Here is a 14408-nt window from a genome sequence, read left to right on the forward strand (position 1 = left end):
ATGATGCTGGTGGCTGTGATGTTGTGTTGTTAGTTGGGACTAGATGGACAGCTACCTGCTGGATGGGCTGTAGGAGGAACTCCTTTTGATCCTGAATGGGGACCGGAGAGACCCCTTACAATGCAATGGTTCTGGACAGCGCAATCTCATCTTGGGATCAGACAGGATGGTCTCCCAGCTGGGGAAGCCCACGGGAGACTAGAGACACATGGACGAACAGGGAATTTTATTGGAATCACAGTGGCCAGGAGTGGGGTCGGGGTATCTGGCCATCAGAGGCCATGACCCAGCAGCAGACTTTGGGTTAGATCGGCAGTGTTGAGGCTATGGGGTGAGAGAGGGGATGTAGCCCTCCTGAACAGGACTCAGGGGAGGCCCTGGACGTCTGTGGTAGTCACTGTAGCAATGAAGCACCTCTGAAAGAGGCGGTCAGGGTCTGCAGCCTGTGGGTCACAGTCTAGCCGGGGGCTCAAGAAGTGCCTTCGGAGGCTGTTGGGCCCCATGGCTCCCACACCACTCCGGCTGGACTCTTCCAAAGGTGGGGGTTCTGCATCTGAAAAACACAGCAAACCACACGCCGAGGTTACCCAGTGGGGCAGGGCTCCATCCGTGTGATCTTGTGGGATCTCGGGACCAGAGTAGAGTGTTCTGAACCGGTCCACCATGGGACCCAGGAACTGTGGGGAGTAAAATGATCCCACCTACACTAAGAGAGACTGAGGCAGAGGTCCGAGCCAATGGCACTTTATTAAAGCGTCCGTGGTCCCTCTGATGCAGTGGACCCCAGATCTTCCTTATGATCTGAGTCGCCTCCTCCTTCTGGGCCCCTATTTTTATAGAGAGAGATATCCAGTCATGTTGGAATAGCCATAGCAAATACAGAATAATTCCGTGGAATAAGCAGGATAATGTCAGCAGGGCCACCAGCTAGGTGAAGCGAGGAATATCTCCACACAAGATGGACAAGCTTCTCTTTAATTGGGGTAGGAGGAGACAATGCAAACTACCACAGTCAATGCCCTCAGTGGGCCTCAATTAGTTACCTGCTCCTGATAACCAAGCCATCGATTGGGAGACACAGAAATATTTTGGAGAACTTTCCGTGGAGCCGGGCTCTCCGCCATGCTGGATTTGGTCACCATCACCAGTTAAAATAAGGGTGGGAGGCCTTTGGTTATCTTCCTGGAGTTAAGCAAGTGAACTTAGAATCTGTAGCTCACAGTTTTATCACAGAACTTTGATATGATTCTATCAAACTGATTAATACCGATTGTAACTAGAGTTGGGGTTCAAAATCAGTTATTTCTCTCAGAATTGTCTTTGGTCTTCATAATTTCCAGACTTCCCAGTCCGGGTGCTACTTCCACCCCCCACTCCCCAACCTGCACAGCTGGAGTTGTACTTCCACATCTGGAAATGGGATTCAAAGGTAGCTCTCCAAGTCTAGTGCTCTCTTCCCATCAGGCTACCTTTCAATTCTCCTTTAGTTCCCAAACCCTCGATTTTCCCTCTGCACAGCCTGTTCCCAAATAATTCTTTCTCACACTGACATAACTGGGCTTTTTCTTCATCCATCTTTTTCTATGGGTTTGAAGCATCTTTCAGCTCAGGAGAAAGGCTGTGTACCAATCGAGCGATTATTCAATCAACCATCAGGCACCATAATGTACCAGGCCCAGTGCCCAGCACTGGGTATACAAAGCCCCAAATGAAACAATTCCTTCTCACAAGGATCTTATATTGTGTGTGTGTGTGTGTGTGTGTGTGTGTGTGTGTGTGTGTGTGTGTGTAACAACACAACGTATCTCCATGCAACATGACTGATCAGAGCCTCTGATCTGCTAGAAACGGGCTACTTCTTGTGGTGCTGGACATGTGTGCTTTGGCTCCATGGGGGTGGACATAGCAAATAAATGCCAAAAAATACAGGGTAATTTGAAGAGGGAGAGAGAGGGTCAGCTGCTGCTTGTGGCCCTTTGCTTTTCAAACAAGCCCAGGGATTTGTCTTTGGCCCTGTGACTTTTTACCAAAGATCTGGATGAAGGCAGAGATGGTTTGCTTATTAAAATTTCAGATTACACAGAACTGGGAAGGGAAAGCTTACATATTACTGACAGAATAATGATCCCCAAAGATATGGAATTGTGGTTCAAATAAATTAGATGAAATTTAAAGATAACTATAGAGAGTTCAAGCTATATGTTGAATTGTTTTTCAATCGTGTCTGACTCTTTGTGACCTTTTTTTTGAAATTTTCTACACAGAGATACTGGGCTGATTTTCCATTTCCTTCTCCAGCTCATTTTTCAGATGAGGAAACTGAGGCAAACAACGTTAAATGACTTGCCTAATCTATGAATGTCTGAGGCTGGATTTGAACTCAGGAAGAGGAATTTTTCCTGCCTCCAAGCCTAATACTCTATCTGCCCCTCAAACTGTACACTTTGATTTAAAAAAAAAAATCAATGACATAAGTATATATAATATGGCACATCATGTAAAAAAGATCTGGAGGTTTTCAAGGGCCACAAGCACAACAGGAGCCAGTTGGGTGCTATGGTAGCTAAAAGAGCTCCTAAGATCTCGGATCCAGTGACAGGGTAGTGGCAGTCCCTCCCTGCTTTGCACTGCTCTGGCCCCAGCAGAGTTTTCTGTTGAGTTCTGGACATCCCATTTTAGAAAGGTCATTGACAATCTGGAGTTGATCAAGAGGAGGATGTGAAAGGATTGTGATCATCATCGTAGAAGGGGAGACAAGCAGGGAGAACAGGAACAAAGGCTACAGGTTTACACAAACACAGTGTGGTGCGGAGTCCCCCTGAATTAGTCTCAGGACCCTGGACAGAGCACTCCTGTGAAATGACTGGGACAGCCCATTTTAAAGTTCATTCCACTTTGAAATCTACAATCCCAGCAACCTCTTTGGGCTTCGGGTTCCTCCTCTGAAAAATCTAGTAGTTAGTTTAGATCAGAGTTTTTCAACATTTCATCTTTTTACTGACCTGCCTCCCCACACCCCCAACAGTCAGTCTAGTTTCTCAGAACTGGGAGAGTTCCCAGGATGTTCTGCAGGGACATGTTTCCTAGAAGACATGCAGACGTCTTCCCAATTCCCATTTCAAGGGCTTTCTCATGGGGACCGCCTCCCTGCCCCCCCAGCTCCTTCCTGGGCTGCCAGGTGGGCTCTTCCCCTCCCCAGTGCTGCCAGTGGAGGTCAGGAGCCCCTTACCTGCTGCTTGTAAGCTTAAGCCTGTATCCAGTTTAGCGGGGGGCTTGGACTTAACGAAGAGGTAACACAGCACGCACACGGTGATGATGAAAGCCAGGAGGACCACAGCTGCTACGGACAGGCCGATCAGGGCTCCGATGCTGGAGGAAGAGGAGCCGGGGTGGGGGGTGGGGGGGCTGAATGAGAGGTGATGGCCCCACCGGAGGCAGAGCAGAGAGAGCCTCAGGCAGGGCTTTGGCCCTCTTTAACCTCCACTCCTCCTCCCTGCCTGTCCCCATCCTTACCTCAACCCCTTGATTTCCAGGAGATTTTTTTTTTTTTTTTTTTGCTGAGGCAATTGAGGTTAAGTGACTTGCCCAGGGTCACAGCCAGGAAGTGTCTGAGGCAAGATTTGAACTCAGGTCCTCCTGACTTCAGGACTGGTGCTCCATCCACTGCACTACCTAGCTGTCCCCAGGAGGTTTTCTTTTTTTCCTAGCTTATTAAGACTGATTTACTAACTGAACAATTGACCCTGGGCAATTACTTTCATCTTCTGAGCTTCAGTTTCTTAAGCTGCCCTGGGCTAGAAAAATGACTCTTCCATTGGGTCTGGTGCATTTTCTAGATCAGTGTGGAGAAGGGAGAGTGGGAGACTGGGAGCGATGGTTTCATCTTCCTCCACCAACTTGACTCTGCTTCAGGACCTCCCCATCTGTAAAATAATCTTCATGCTATTAAATATGAGCACACAGGAAGTTTGCACCCAAAGTCCCAAGGTTCCCTCAGAGTCCCCAAAGTCCAGTATGACTGTGCATCCTTGAAGAATTATGAGGAAAGCCTTCAAGGGCTAAATTAAAAGGGGGAGATGTCCTTCCATTCCTGGCTATGTGATCTGGGTAGCTTCCTTGGGAAGTCCCCTTTAAGCCACATGGGTCCATGGCAGTGACCCTGGGTTCCTAAAGTCTCTGACAGTGGAACTCAATCTCTAGCAGCTCTAATCAGCTGACTAGGGTTCAGATGCAAGCCTGGAAACAGATCTGAGTGTCTGTCTTCTAAGGAAGGGCAGAGACTAGCCGCCAGAAGATAGATGGATGGTTTTTTTTCAGCATCTAGAAGATTTCAGGGGGCATGGATGGAACACTCCCGTAATGTCCGGGCTAGCTTTCGCAAGGATCTCACTGGAGTCTGGAGTCTGCGCTCTAGCACACTCTCACTTGAGTTTCTCTTGAGTCTGCTTATTTCAAGTCCTCTCAGCCCTTAAATACCCTAACACAATTACATCTCTACAGCACACTGAGCATGTGCCAACTGTAGAACCATGACATCACCATGCTGAGTACTATGTATATGTGAACACCAGTCACACTGAGTTAACTCCCTGCTGTAAGTATCCTTGCTTTAGGTATACTTCTCCAGAGTTCCCCAATATCTGCGGTCCTCTACACACTCCCACCAGGGAAATTCTTGCTCCTTGAAGTCTGACAACAGGCAAGCTTCTTTGTACTTTAGTTTTCCCATTCATGAACCGGAGATAAGACCGACCTGCCCTATTCATTATGCTAACAACAAATCAATGGATCAATAAACATTTATCAAGTGCCTACCATGTGCCAGCACTGTGCCAAGTGGTAGGGATACAAAAAGAGCCTAACCCAGTCCCGATCTCTGCTCTTAAGGAGCTCTTGGCCACCCTCCCTCCCCTGGCCATTTATCCAAGCAAGGTGAGTCACTTCATTTTGTCCCAGAATGGGGCCAAGATTATCAAAAAATTAAGGCAACATCCCCATTTCTTCTCTCCCTCCCAGCCCAGCCATCAGGACCACATTTCCTAGCAATGAAGGGCATCCACCACAATCTTCCCTTCTCCTTCCCCTTTTCTCCCCACGAGATTGGAAGTCTGGGACAGTTGGGATGCTACCCGCTTCTCACTTCTGAAAAGCATCTTGGCCAAAAAGAGTGGAGCTCCCTCCATCTGGAGGTGCTGAGTGCTCATTCATTCATTCAGCCAGCCCCTAGCTTGGTTCCCTACACCTGATTGGTGCTGATTGAAAGAAACTGGGGAGAGTGTTGCCTGGAAGTTGGAGCTGCATCTCCAGCCCTGCCCATTTCACTGTTTTGTGACTTTGGGCAAAACCCTCTAAGGTTTAGTTTCCTTGTCTGACAGATAAAGATGATCCTATCTCCATTATCCACTTCAGAGGCTTGTGAGGAAGAACGAGGGGAGTAATGGAAGCAAATGACTCCTTCCTGAAGTGCCATAATGGATGGCAGCTCTTTTGATGGCCTGGAGAAGGATGACTACAGATCAGCTCCTCTGCTGGCCACTTAAAGCTTTTCACACCTGACCCTATCCTACTTTTCCAGCCTTAGGTCACCTTACTCTCCTCCTTGCTGTTCTTCCCATCTAGCTCTTCTCCATGTCTGGCATTCACTTTCTCATCATCTCAGAATTCCTAATTTCCTTCAACGCTCATTCAAACCCAGGAGTCGGAGTTGTATTCCCAAGAGCTGATTGTTAAATTTTCAGGGTGAAATCAACAAACACTGCAAATCGGGACTTGATTTATTGTTTTGTTGATCATCTAGACTCAAAGAAAGTGACGGGAAAATGTTAATAATGCAAATTAAACTTAAAAGTGTGCGGTGTACACATTTCCCTCCCTGACCCCAAGAGCTGGTTGTTAAACACATCCCAATATACCACTGGATAAAGTCCTCCCTGATCTCCCCAACTGCTGGCACTCTTCCCCAAGTCACTTGTATCCATTTTGAATAGACATGCTCACTACTAAACTCCTCCCCAAACCTCCCTTTATAGAAGATACAAATTAGACTCCCAGCTCACTACACTCTTCTTCTGCAATTGTACTTGCTCGCTCGCAACTCTATAGAACAAGATGCCCCCACATTAGACAAGATGATCTGGTACTTCTGGCTTCCTTCTGGCTTTCACAGTTAGATTTTAAGACCACTGAAGGCAAGGCGCCTTTTCTTTTTCTTATCTAGATGCCTAATTCTTAGCACAGTGCCTGGCACATAGTAGGTACTTAGTAAATATTTATTGAAGGGACTGTCTCACTTGTCTTTGTATTTCTAGTACCTGGCAGCCAGTAGGTGCATAATTAGTGCTTGTTGATTGCTGGGTAGATTTGGACTCAGAAGACCTGCTTTAAATCTCAGTTTTTGCTATTTTTTGAGGGGGTAGGTTGGCTCAGGGATCAATTTTCTCTTCTATACTGTGAAGGGATTTTCAGGTCCCTTCCAGCTTTAAATCCCTTGATTCTATGGTTCCTGGAATGTGGTAGTCAGACATCGAACTCTATGGGTAGAGTGGCTTGGATGTGGGAGGGGAAGGAAAGGGGGATGTTGAAAAGAGGGGGGAAAGCCCACTTGATTGGAGGAGGGAGGGCAGGCCCAAAGAGAACTTGGTCTGCTCATTCTCCTTCATAGTTCTGGCCTCTCTCCTGGAACCAAAGGTGGACAGGTTGCACACTGGGAGTTGTTATCAGAATCCTTGATGATAACCTGGGACTGACTGCCTGTGGAACGCAGCAGTCTTTCTCCCTGGATGCAGATTGTTACAGTCTCAGAGAAGAAAGAACATGAACCTTTTCCAAGAAACCTTTCTCCATCAGCCCCACCTGCCTCTGCTGCTCGTGCCCTCCTGGCCAAAACCACCTTGGATTTATTCTGACTGGATTTATCGATACTTTCCTGTGCACATGTCAACTCCCTGATGTAAGCTCCTGGAGGGCAGACAATATTTTACTAAATAAATGAAGGCTGATTGAGAAAGAACCAAGTAACTTGACCTAATGGATTGCTTTGAAGATTTGGAAACTCTATTCCCTGGGAAAATAGATTCTGGTTGTGATTATGATTGTTGTATGGACTTTGATTTGAGAAAAAAATCATAGAATATTTAAAACCTTAAAGGCCATTGATTCCAGCCCTGTCATTTGCGAGATGGGGAAACTGGGGTGCACAGAAAAGCAGGGTTTGATTCAGAGAGTTTTCTTGTGGGCTTCCCTCTTACTTAAATCAGCTACTGACCAAGATTTGGATATGCCTTCATCTATAAGGCCATAAGTAAGTTCCAATTGCAATAAAAAGGATTTCAGCTAGAGATAAGGAAGACTTTCATTTTGGAGAAAAATAGCATGAGATATTTAACATGTATGGGACTAACTGCCATCTGGGGGAGGGGGCGGGGAAGGAGGGGAAAATTTGGAACAGAAGTTTTTGCAGGGGTCAGTGTTGAAAAATTACCCATGCGTTTGTTTTGTAAATAAAAAAGATATTTAAAAAAAAAAAAGAAAGAAAGAAACATGGCATGAGCTAACTAGATTGAATACAGGGTCATTTTCTCTGGAATTCATTAAAAACAAGGCAGGATGATGTCATAATGGGCAGCTAGGTGGAACATGTGATCAGGAAGCTCTGAGTTCAAATCCAGCCTCAGATACTTATAGATTGTGTGACTTTACCCTGTCTCCCTCAGTTTCCTCATCTGTAAAATAACCAGAGCAAGAAATGGCCAACCATTCCAATATTTCTACCAAGAGAACCCCAAATGGAGTCACAGAGAGTCAAGTATGACTGAAATGACTAAACATTGATGATGCAATGATACTTATGAATGACAGCATTAGCTTTTGCAAAGCATGTGATATTATATTATCTCATCTGACTCTCACAACAACTTAGTGATATAGGTGTTGTTATTTATTATCTGTATTTTACAGATGGTGAAACTGAGGTCCAGAGAGGTCATGTGACTTGCCCAGCTATTAAAGATAGGGGGCAGGATTTGAATTCAGGTCCTCCAACCACATCTTTGGTGTCAAAAGACCTGGGTTCAAATGCTACATACTTTGTGCAAGTCATGACCTCTCCAGAGCATTAAGTGTTTGTCTAGGGTCCTTGCTCAATGGTAGGAAGAGGAGTGAGTCCCTGAGGAGATCCTAATGCACACTTCCCCTTGTAGGGAAGTTAATGGATCTGGGAGAGACCGCCTTCTAAGTACTCAGAATGAGCTTCAAAATCAAGTTTAATGCAGGACTGGGGACAGTGTGTTCCAAACAGTAGCAAATGTTCCTGGCTTCGAGAACATTTGCTCGGGAGGAAGCAAGAAGGCCATTTAATTGCAGAAGTCCCTAAAAGGAGTGACAGACAATTAGAAGAGTCTTTCTCCTGTCTGTCTCTTTTCTCCTTTCCCCCCAACCTCTCCTCAGAGCCATTCTTAGAAAGCCTGGCCAGTTGTCAGCTAATCCCTACCTAGAAGACTGAGGTAAATAAGATGCAGAAAAGTACATGGTTTTCTGGCTAATGTTGATGAGGTATGCAGTCCCGACTATAATGAGAAACTGCACTAACTTTCCAGCATCATTGAGCTGACATTGATTTGCTAAAAGGGTTTAGATTGTAAACTCTTTGAGGGCAGGGATTTCTTTTGCTAGTGCTTAGCACAGTTCCTGTCACACAGTAGGCACTTAATAAATGTTTATCCATTGACTGAATTGGTCAGAAAGAAAGGTGGGAGGTTTTTTATGGTAAGGTTAAAGGAAGGAGAAATAAATAGCCTCTATATTATAATAAGTGGAGCTGGGGAGGGGGGACAAAAAGCCAGTAAAAGCTATTGTGGGAATGAAATATCAGTCTTTCTTCCATCTGTAAGGGGAACAAGAACCCCTGAGGTAGTATTTGCAATAAGCTAGACCATTGTACTCTGGCTGCAGAACTGATTATTCTAGAAAGAGTGAGATAGGTGGGGGCAAAAGGGAGATTATTTGGGAGGAGGCTGAATGATCCACACCATCCCAGGACTGTGATGTTCCCCAGTAATTTCCCCTGTGTTCTTGTGTTCCTGTTCCCCTATGTCGGGTGTCTCTGGGGAAGCCTCATGTGCTGATATGTTGCCTGAGGTCTCGGTTCCAGAGAACACATTAAAGTTTGGGCATGGGAGCCTCTGCAGCAGGAAATCATCTTTTGGCCTCCTCAGTCCCTCCTTCTGAGTCCTTCCTTGTTTGCGTGTGACATCCCCCTGACGAGACGGTTCAGGGATGACGGTTTGAACTTCCTCAGATCTTTTAATTTCAGTTGTGATATAGACCAAGCGGTCCTTTACATCTGGGATCCATCTCTTCCTCATCTCTACTTCTCTTAAAGCTCCCTTTAAAGCTCAGTCCCAATAAATGTTATCTGCTATAAGAGCCCTTTACTGCTCTCCCTGCCCCCAAATTTCTTTGTCTTGTTTTTTTTTTGCATGTTTTGTGCTTATTTAAGGGGATACACATGGTAGTATCCCAGTAAAGTCTAAGTTCTTAAGAGGCAGAGACTGGTTAGTGCTATTCACACCCCCAGAGCTTAGCACGTTGCCCGGCACATAATGCATGAAATAAATAACTGCCCATTGGTCTTGTTTCCCCAGAGTCCAGTCCAGTCCCCGGCACAAGCTTAACAATGTCTGTGGAACTGAACTGACTTTAATCTAATTGAATGGAATTGCTATCCCTTTAAGCTAAATGCAGATCCTACCTGACTGCTCTCTCCCGGAGGAGCCAAGAGAAGGTTAATTTATGTCTTTGTGAAGAGCTCCTTCGTGGAGTGTTTATGACCAAGAGGGAAGGTGGGAGAAGCTGCCAACCCTAGGAGAGCCCAGGCTGAAGCTTGAAGCCAAAAAAGGAACTCTGGATTTGACATTCTGATCAGTTTTTCCATCCGAAAAAGGGGCCTTCTGTCCCTGGAAACAGCTATTCAATTTTGAGGATTTCACTTGCCCTAAAAAATGAGCCCCAATTTCACAGCCCAGACCCATTTCCATCTTCTTTCATCCCTCACCTGCTGGATGTACTATTCACATCCCAAACCCAGTATTCCAATTTTTATATTCCTGCCACTTAGCCCAGTGCTTGGCATATAGTAGGTGCTTAAGAAATGCTCTTTGGATCATTTGATGGTTGAAAATATTACGTAGAGTGTCTCCCTTCTCCAAATGCTGATCCTCTCCTCCCAACTTCTCTGGCTCTTTCTCTTCGCACCCATCCCAGCCTCACCTCTTCCCCCCCTCAACTCTCATCTAATTATTGCTGAGTCCTGTCTTTTCCAGTTCTGTCAGCGCTGTCGCCTTTTCTTTCTTCATGCAACTGGTTCAGGTCCTCCTTACCTGGATTATGGCCACAGGCTCTAAACTAGCTTCCCCCAGTCTCTGTGTTCAGTTCATCTATCTCACAGCTCCCTAAATCATCCTTCTTTTAATTCAAAATTTTCAGCCCTCCTTCTTGTGCACAATTGTCAACATCGCCTCCCCATCCTGGGTGGGCTGATTGCCTTGGGAGGCAGGGCATTCTCCATCCCTGGAGCTCCACCTGGAGGTGACCACTCCTCAGGAGTGCTATGGGGAGGACTCTTGTCCAGCCCTAGGTCAGACTAGACAGCCTGCAAGGTCCCTTTTGATTCTAAGATTCTGTTATCTGTGAACTTGGATCCCCTGGCCCCGTGACTATCTCAACTATCCACCTCTGAGGGACCTTGTTGCCAGTTATTGTTATTATCCCTTCTTTACAGACGAAGAAACTGAGGTCCAGAGAGGGAAGTGGCTTGTTCAAGGTCGCACAAGTAAGTAGTAAGCGGCCAAGTCAGAATGGCTGCTCCATACTCAGTACTCTTTCTCCTACCTCAAGCTGGACACAATCAGGCCTCATGACATTTTCACTTCATTCAGAAGTTCTAGGTCATTATGCTGAAATTAAGAGGCTGCTGAGATCTCTCCCCACTCCAAGATCGGGGATCTTGGGTTTCCTAGGGTCTGAACACGTAGCTCCTCAGCTCCACAGCAGGGAAAACCAGCAGGATCCTCGTTAGCCACCTAGCTCATCCAACCTGTGACTAAGCAGGAAGCTGATCCAACCCAGAAGCACATAATCTCCCAGCTGGGAGGGAAGAAGGGAAGGAGGGAAAGGAAGACTAGGAGAAGGAAGGCAGAAGGAAGGGAAGGAGGGAAAGAGCAGCACCTGAATGGAAATTAGTCCCCCAAAAGAGATCAGCCATCTTTTCCTGAAGACTTTTAAGGATGGGGACCCTTTCCTCCCCCCCAAACCCATCAAACCCTGTTCAGCTCAAGCTGTCAGGAACCCTGTCTTAAGCCTCAGCCCCCCAGAAAGCCGAGCTCATTTGGAGCTCCTATTGTCAGGAACCACTCTCCCTTCATCCCCCTTTCCTCCATGATGATGGTGATGTATCGTCCTGAGAACAGCATCTGGGAAGTCCCTGTCAGTCTTGGCATTTATTGACTGAGTCATATTATACATCGATTTCTTTTCTTATGTCTCCCTTTTGATCATCCTCCTCCCTAACGCTCCCCCCCCCCACGGAATCCCCCACCCCCACCATGACACTTAACTGTCACCCACTGAAGACTCTTTCACATGTTGGGAGCAACTGCAGCTGCTTCACAGGAATAATAGGGAAGTGCCCACCCTGAGGCAGAATAGTCCTGATGTGAAGCCTCAGTTGGCTGCCTCCCATCTCCCTGATTTTGCTTCTGGGGCCAAGAAAAACTAAGGGTGAGCCCTGTCCCATGGAGGCAACTTTCACGCTCCCCCAGAACTTGGTTTTCTCAGTTAATTCCCTGAATTCTTCAACAAGCCCCAGATGTCACAAAGCCACTAGTCAAGTTAGCTCCTTTGGTTACTTGCCAGTTTAGCAAACCTTTTTCTAAATGCGATACTCAGAACTGAGGACAAGGTCAGAGGATTGGACTACGAGTCAGAACTACTCCTGACACATAACTAGCTGGATGACTGGGGGCAAATCCATTTGAGCCTCAGTTTCTTCATCTGTAAAATGGGATAATAATATCTGTAACCCTGACCTTCCAGGGTCTTTGTGAAGCTCCAATGAAATAATGGATATACATTTTTAAAACAGGTATTAAAACACTAGATAGTGGAATAGATAAAGCACCAGTCCTAGAGTTCAGAGTCCAAATCTAGCCTCAGACACTTCACTAGCTGTATGATTCTAGCAAGTCACTTAATCCTGCCTGCCTCAGTTTCCTCATCTGTAAAAATGATCTAGAGAAGGAAATGATAGACCATTCCAGTATCTTTGCCAAGAAAACCCAATTGGGATCATAGAGAGTAGGACATAATGAGATGACTCAAGAACAAGGTGTCCCCAAAGTCCTAATTTGGTTTTAAACTTTAACAGTCTAAAATTTCACTGAGACTTTTAGGACACCCTGTACAATTGTCAGGGTGGGGGGAAAGGGAAGGAAGAAAACAGGGGACTAGGGAAGAAGGGAGGGAAAAAAGAAGTTAGGTGAGTTAAGAAGACAAAGAAAGGGAGGAGGGAAAAAGAATGAAGGGAAAGAGAAGATGGTGAATGGAAGGAGGGGAGGGAAAGAAGGAGGACAAAAAGAAAAGAGGAAAGAAGGGAGGGAAGGAGGAGAAAGGGAAAAAAGCATTGAGAAATGGGAAGAAAGGCAGGGAAGGAGGACATAAAAGGGAAGAAAGATTAGAAAAGGAGAGAAAGAACAGGGAGAGGAACAGGAAAGAAGGGAAAGGGAAGAAGGAAGGAAGGGAAGGATAAAAGAAGAGGTTGAGGAGGGAAGGAGGAAAAGGAGGGAGAACAGGAGATAAAGAAGAGATAAGGAGGGAGGGCAGAAAGAAAGGAATGGAAAGACGGCAGGAAGAAGGGAAGGAAGGAAAGAGGAAAAGGAGAGAGAAGAAGAAGGAAAGGAGGGATGAGGAAAAGGAGGGAGAAGAGGGAAAGGAGGGAATAAGGAAAGGAGGGCAAGAAGAAGGAAAGGAGCTTAAATGGAATGGAATGGAAAGATGGAGGGAAGAAGGGAAGGAGGGAAAGATGAAGGGAAGGAGGGAAAATGAAAAGGAGAGAGAAGAAGAGGGAAAGGAAGGATAAGGGAAGGAGAGCAGAAAGAAGGGAAGGAGAGTAATAGGAATGGAAAGATGAAGGCAAGGAGGGAAGGAAGGAAAGAGGACAAGAAAGGAGAAGAGGGAAAGGCGGGATAAGGGAAGGAGAGCCGAAAGAAGGGAAGGGGGCAGCAGGAACGGAGCCGAGGAGGGAGGGCAGACGGGAGGCAGAGCGGAGGGCAGAGGCCGGGCAGGGCGGGAGGGGGCGCGGCCGGGCCTCGGGCCTCACCTGAGCCACCACATGTAGCGGTGCTCGTAGGGGAAGAAGCTGTGCGGGTCGTCGCAGCAGTAGCGGTGGTCCTGGAAGCCGCAGCAGTAGACGGCGGCCGCCTCGCCGCCGGGCCCGGGGCAGGGGAAGCCGCTCACCAGCTCCTTGGCGGCGTTCAGGTAGCTGCTGCACGAACTGCTCATTGCGCGCAGCCCAGAGCCCGGCCGCGGGGCCGGAGCAACGGGAGGCAGGCCGGGAGGATGGACGCGCCCGGCGGGAGGATGGACGCGCCCGAAGGGAGGATGGACGCGCCCGAAGGGAGAGGGACGCGTCCGGCGCACGGCCGGCAGCTAGCGGGCTGCGCCCCGGGAGGCCCCGGAGGCCGGGGAGGAAGCGGCCGGCCCGTGGGACCGAGGCTGGCCGCGCTCTGCGGCCCGAGGGCGCTCCGTGGGCCCTTGGGGAGGGAGGGCTCCCGAGGCTGACCCGGGGCTCGGGCTGTGGGGCCTCGGGGCGCCGGGCGCTCGGGCTCAGAGCCCCTCTCCCAGCGGGTTCTCCGGCCCGGGTCCCGCCCTCCAGCCCCGGGCTCCAAGCTCGGGACGGCCCCGGCTCTGCGCAGCAGGCTCCGGGAGGGGGGAGAGAGCGCTGACCCAGGCGGGGCGGCTGCTGGAGCCGGCTCGTGCGGAGGAAAAGGAAGGAGGCAAAAGGGAGGGAGGAGAGAGAGGGAGGGAGCGAGCGGAGCTGACCTGGGGATAATGGGGCAGCCGCGGGAGGAGAGCAGGGGAGGGAGCAGAAGCAGGGAATGGCAGAGCTGGCTCACGGGGGCGGGGGGAGACTTTCTAGAATAACCCTCATTTTCCTGGAAAAGAAACTGAGGCCGAGGGAGAGAGAGAGAGGATGGGGAAGGGGAAAGGGGCAAGAACTGGGACCCAAATCCGGGACGCCTGACTCCCAGTGAATGGGGGGGGGGGGAAGGGGGAGAATAAACGACATAGAGAAGAAAGAGGACAGAAGAAAGGAAGGAGGGGGGTGGGGACGAGGAGGGCATTCAGTTCTGCCT

General features: G+C 48.1%; 1 protein-coding gene across 1 annotated transcript; it reads right to left on the bottom strand.

Moving 5' to 3' along the window:
- Positions 1 to 250: 250 nt before the first annotated feature.
- Positions 251 to 13554, bottom strand: SHISAL2A (shisa like 2A). Its single transcript, XM_074264616.1, has 3 exons — positions 13373 to 13554; positions 3230 to 3369; positions 251 to 553 (listed from the first exon to the last, which is right to left on the bottom strand). Exons 1-3 carry the CDS (start codon positions 13552 to 13554, stop codon positions 366 to 368), a joined length of 510 nt encoding a protein of 169 aa, XP_074120717.1. The 3' UTR covers positions 251 to 365.
- Positions 13555 to 14408: the final 854 nt, after the last annotated feature.

This window comes from Sminthopsis crassicaudata, chromosome 4, assembly GCF_048593235.1.
Source record: "Sminthopsis crassicaudata isolate SCR6 chromosome 4, ASM4859323v1, whole genome shotgun sequence".
Lineage (NCBI taxonomy): Eukaryota > Metazoa > Chordata > Mammalia > Dasyuromorphia > Dasyuridae > Sminthopsis > Sminthopsis crassicaudata.

Excerpts from the sequence above, each read along its gene's own strand:
- SHISAL2A (XM_074264616.1), bottom strand. The coding sequence starts at position 13,554 with ATGAGCAGTTCGTGCAGCAGCTACCTGAACGCCGCCAAGGAGCTGGTG. Across the intron at positions 3,370-13,372 it reads CGCTACATGTGGTGGCTCAG|CATCGGAGCCCTGATCGGCC; the intron begins GTGAGGCCCGAG and ends CTCTTCCTCCAG. Across the intron at positions 554-3,229 it reads CTTAAGCTTACAAGCAGCAG|ATGCAGAACCCCCACCTTTG; the intron begins GTAAGGGGCTCC and ends TGTGTTTTTCAG.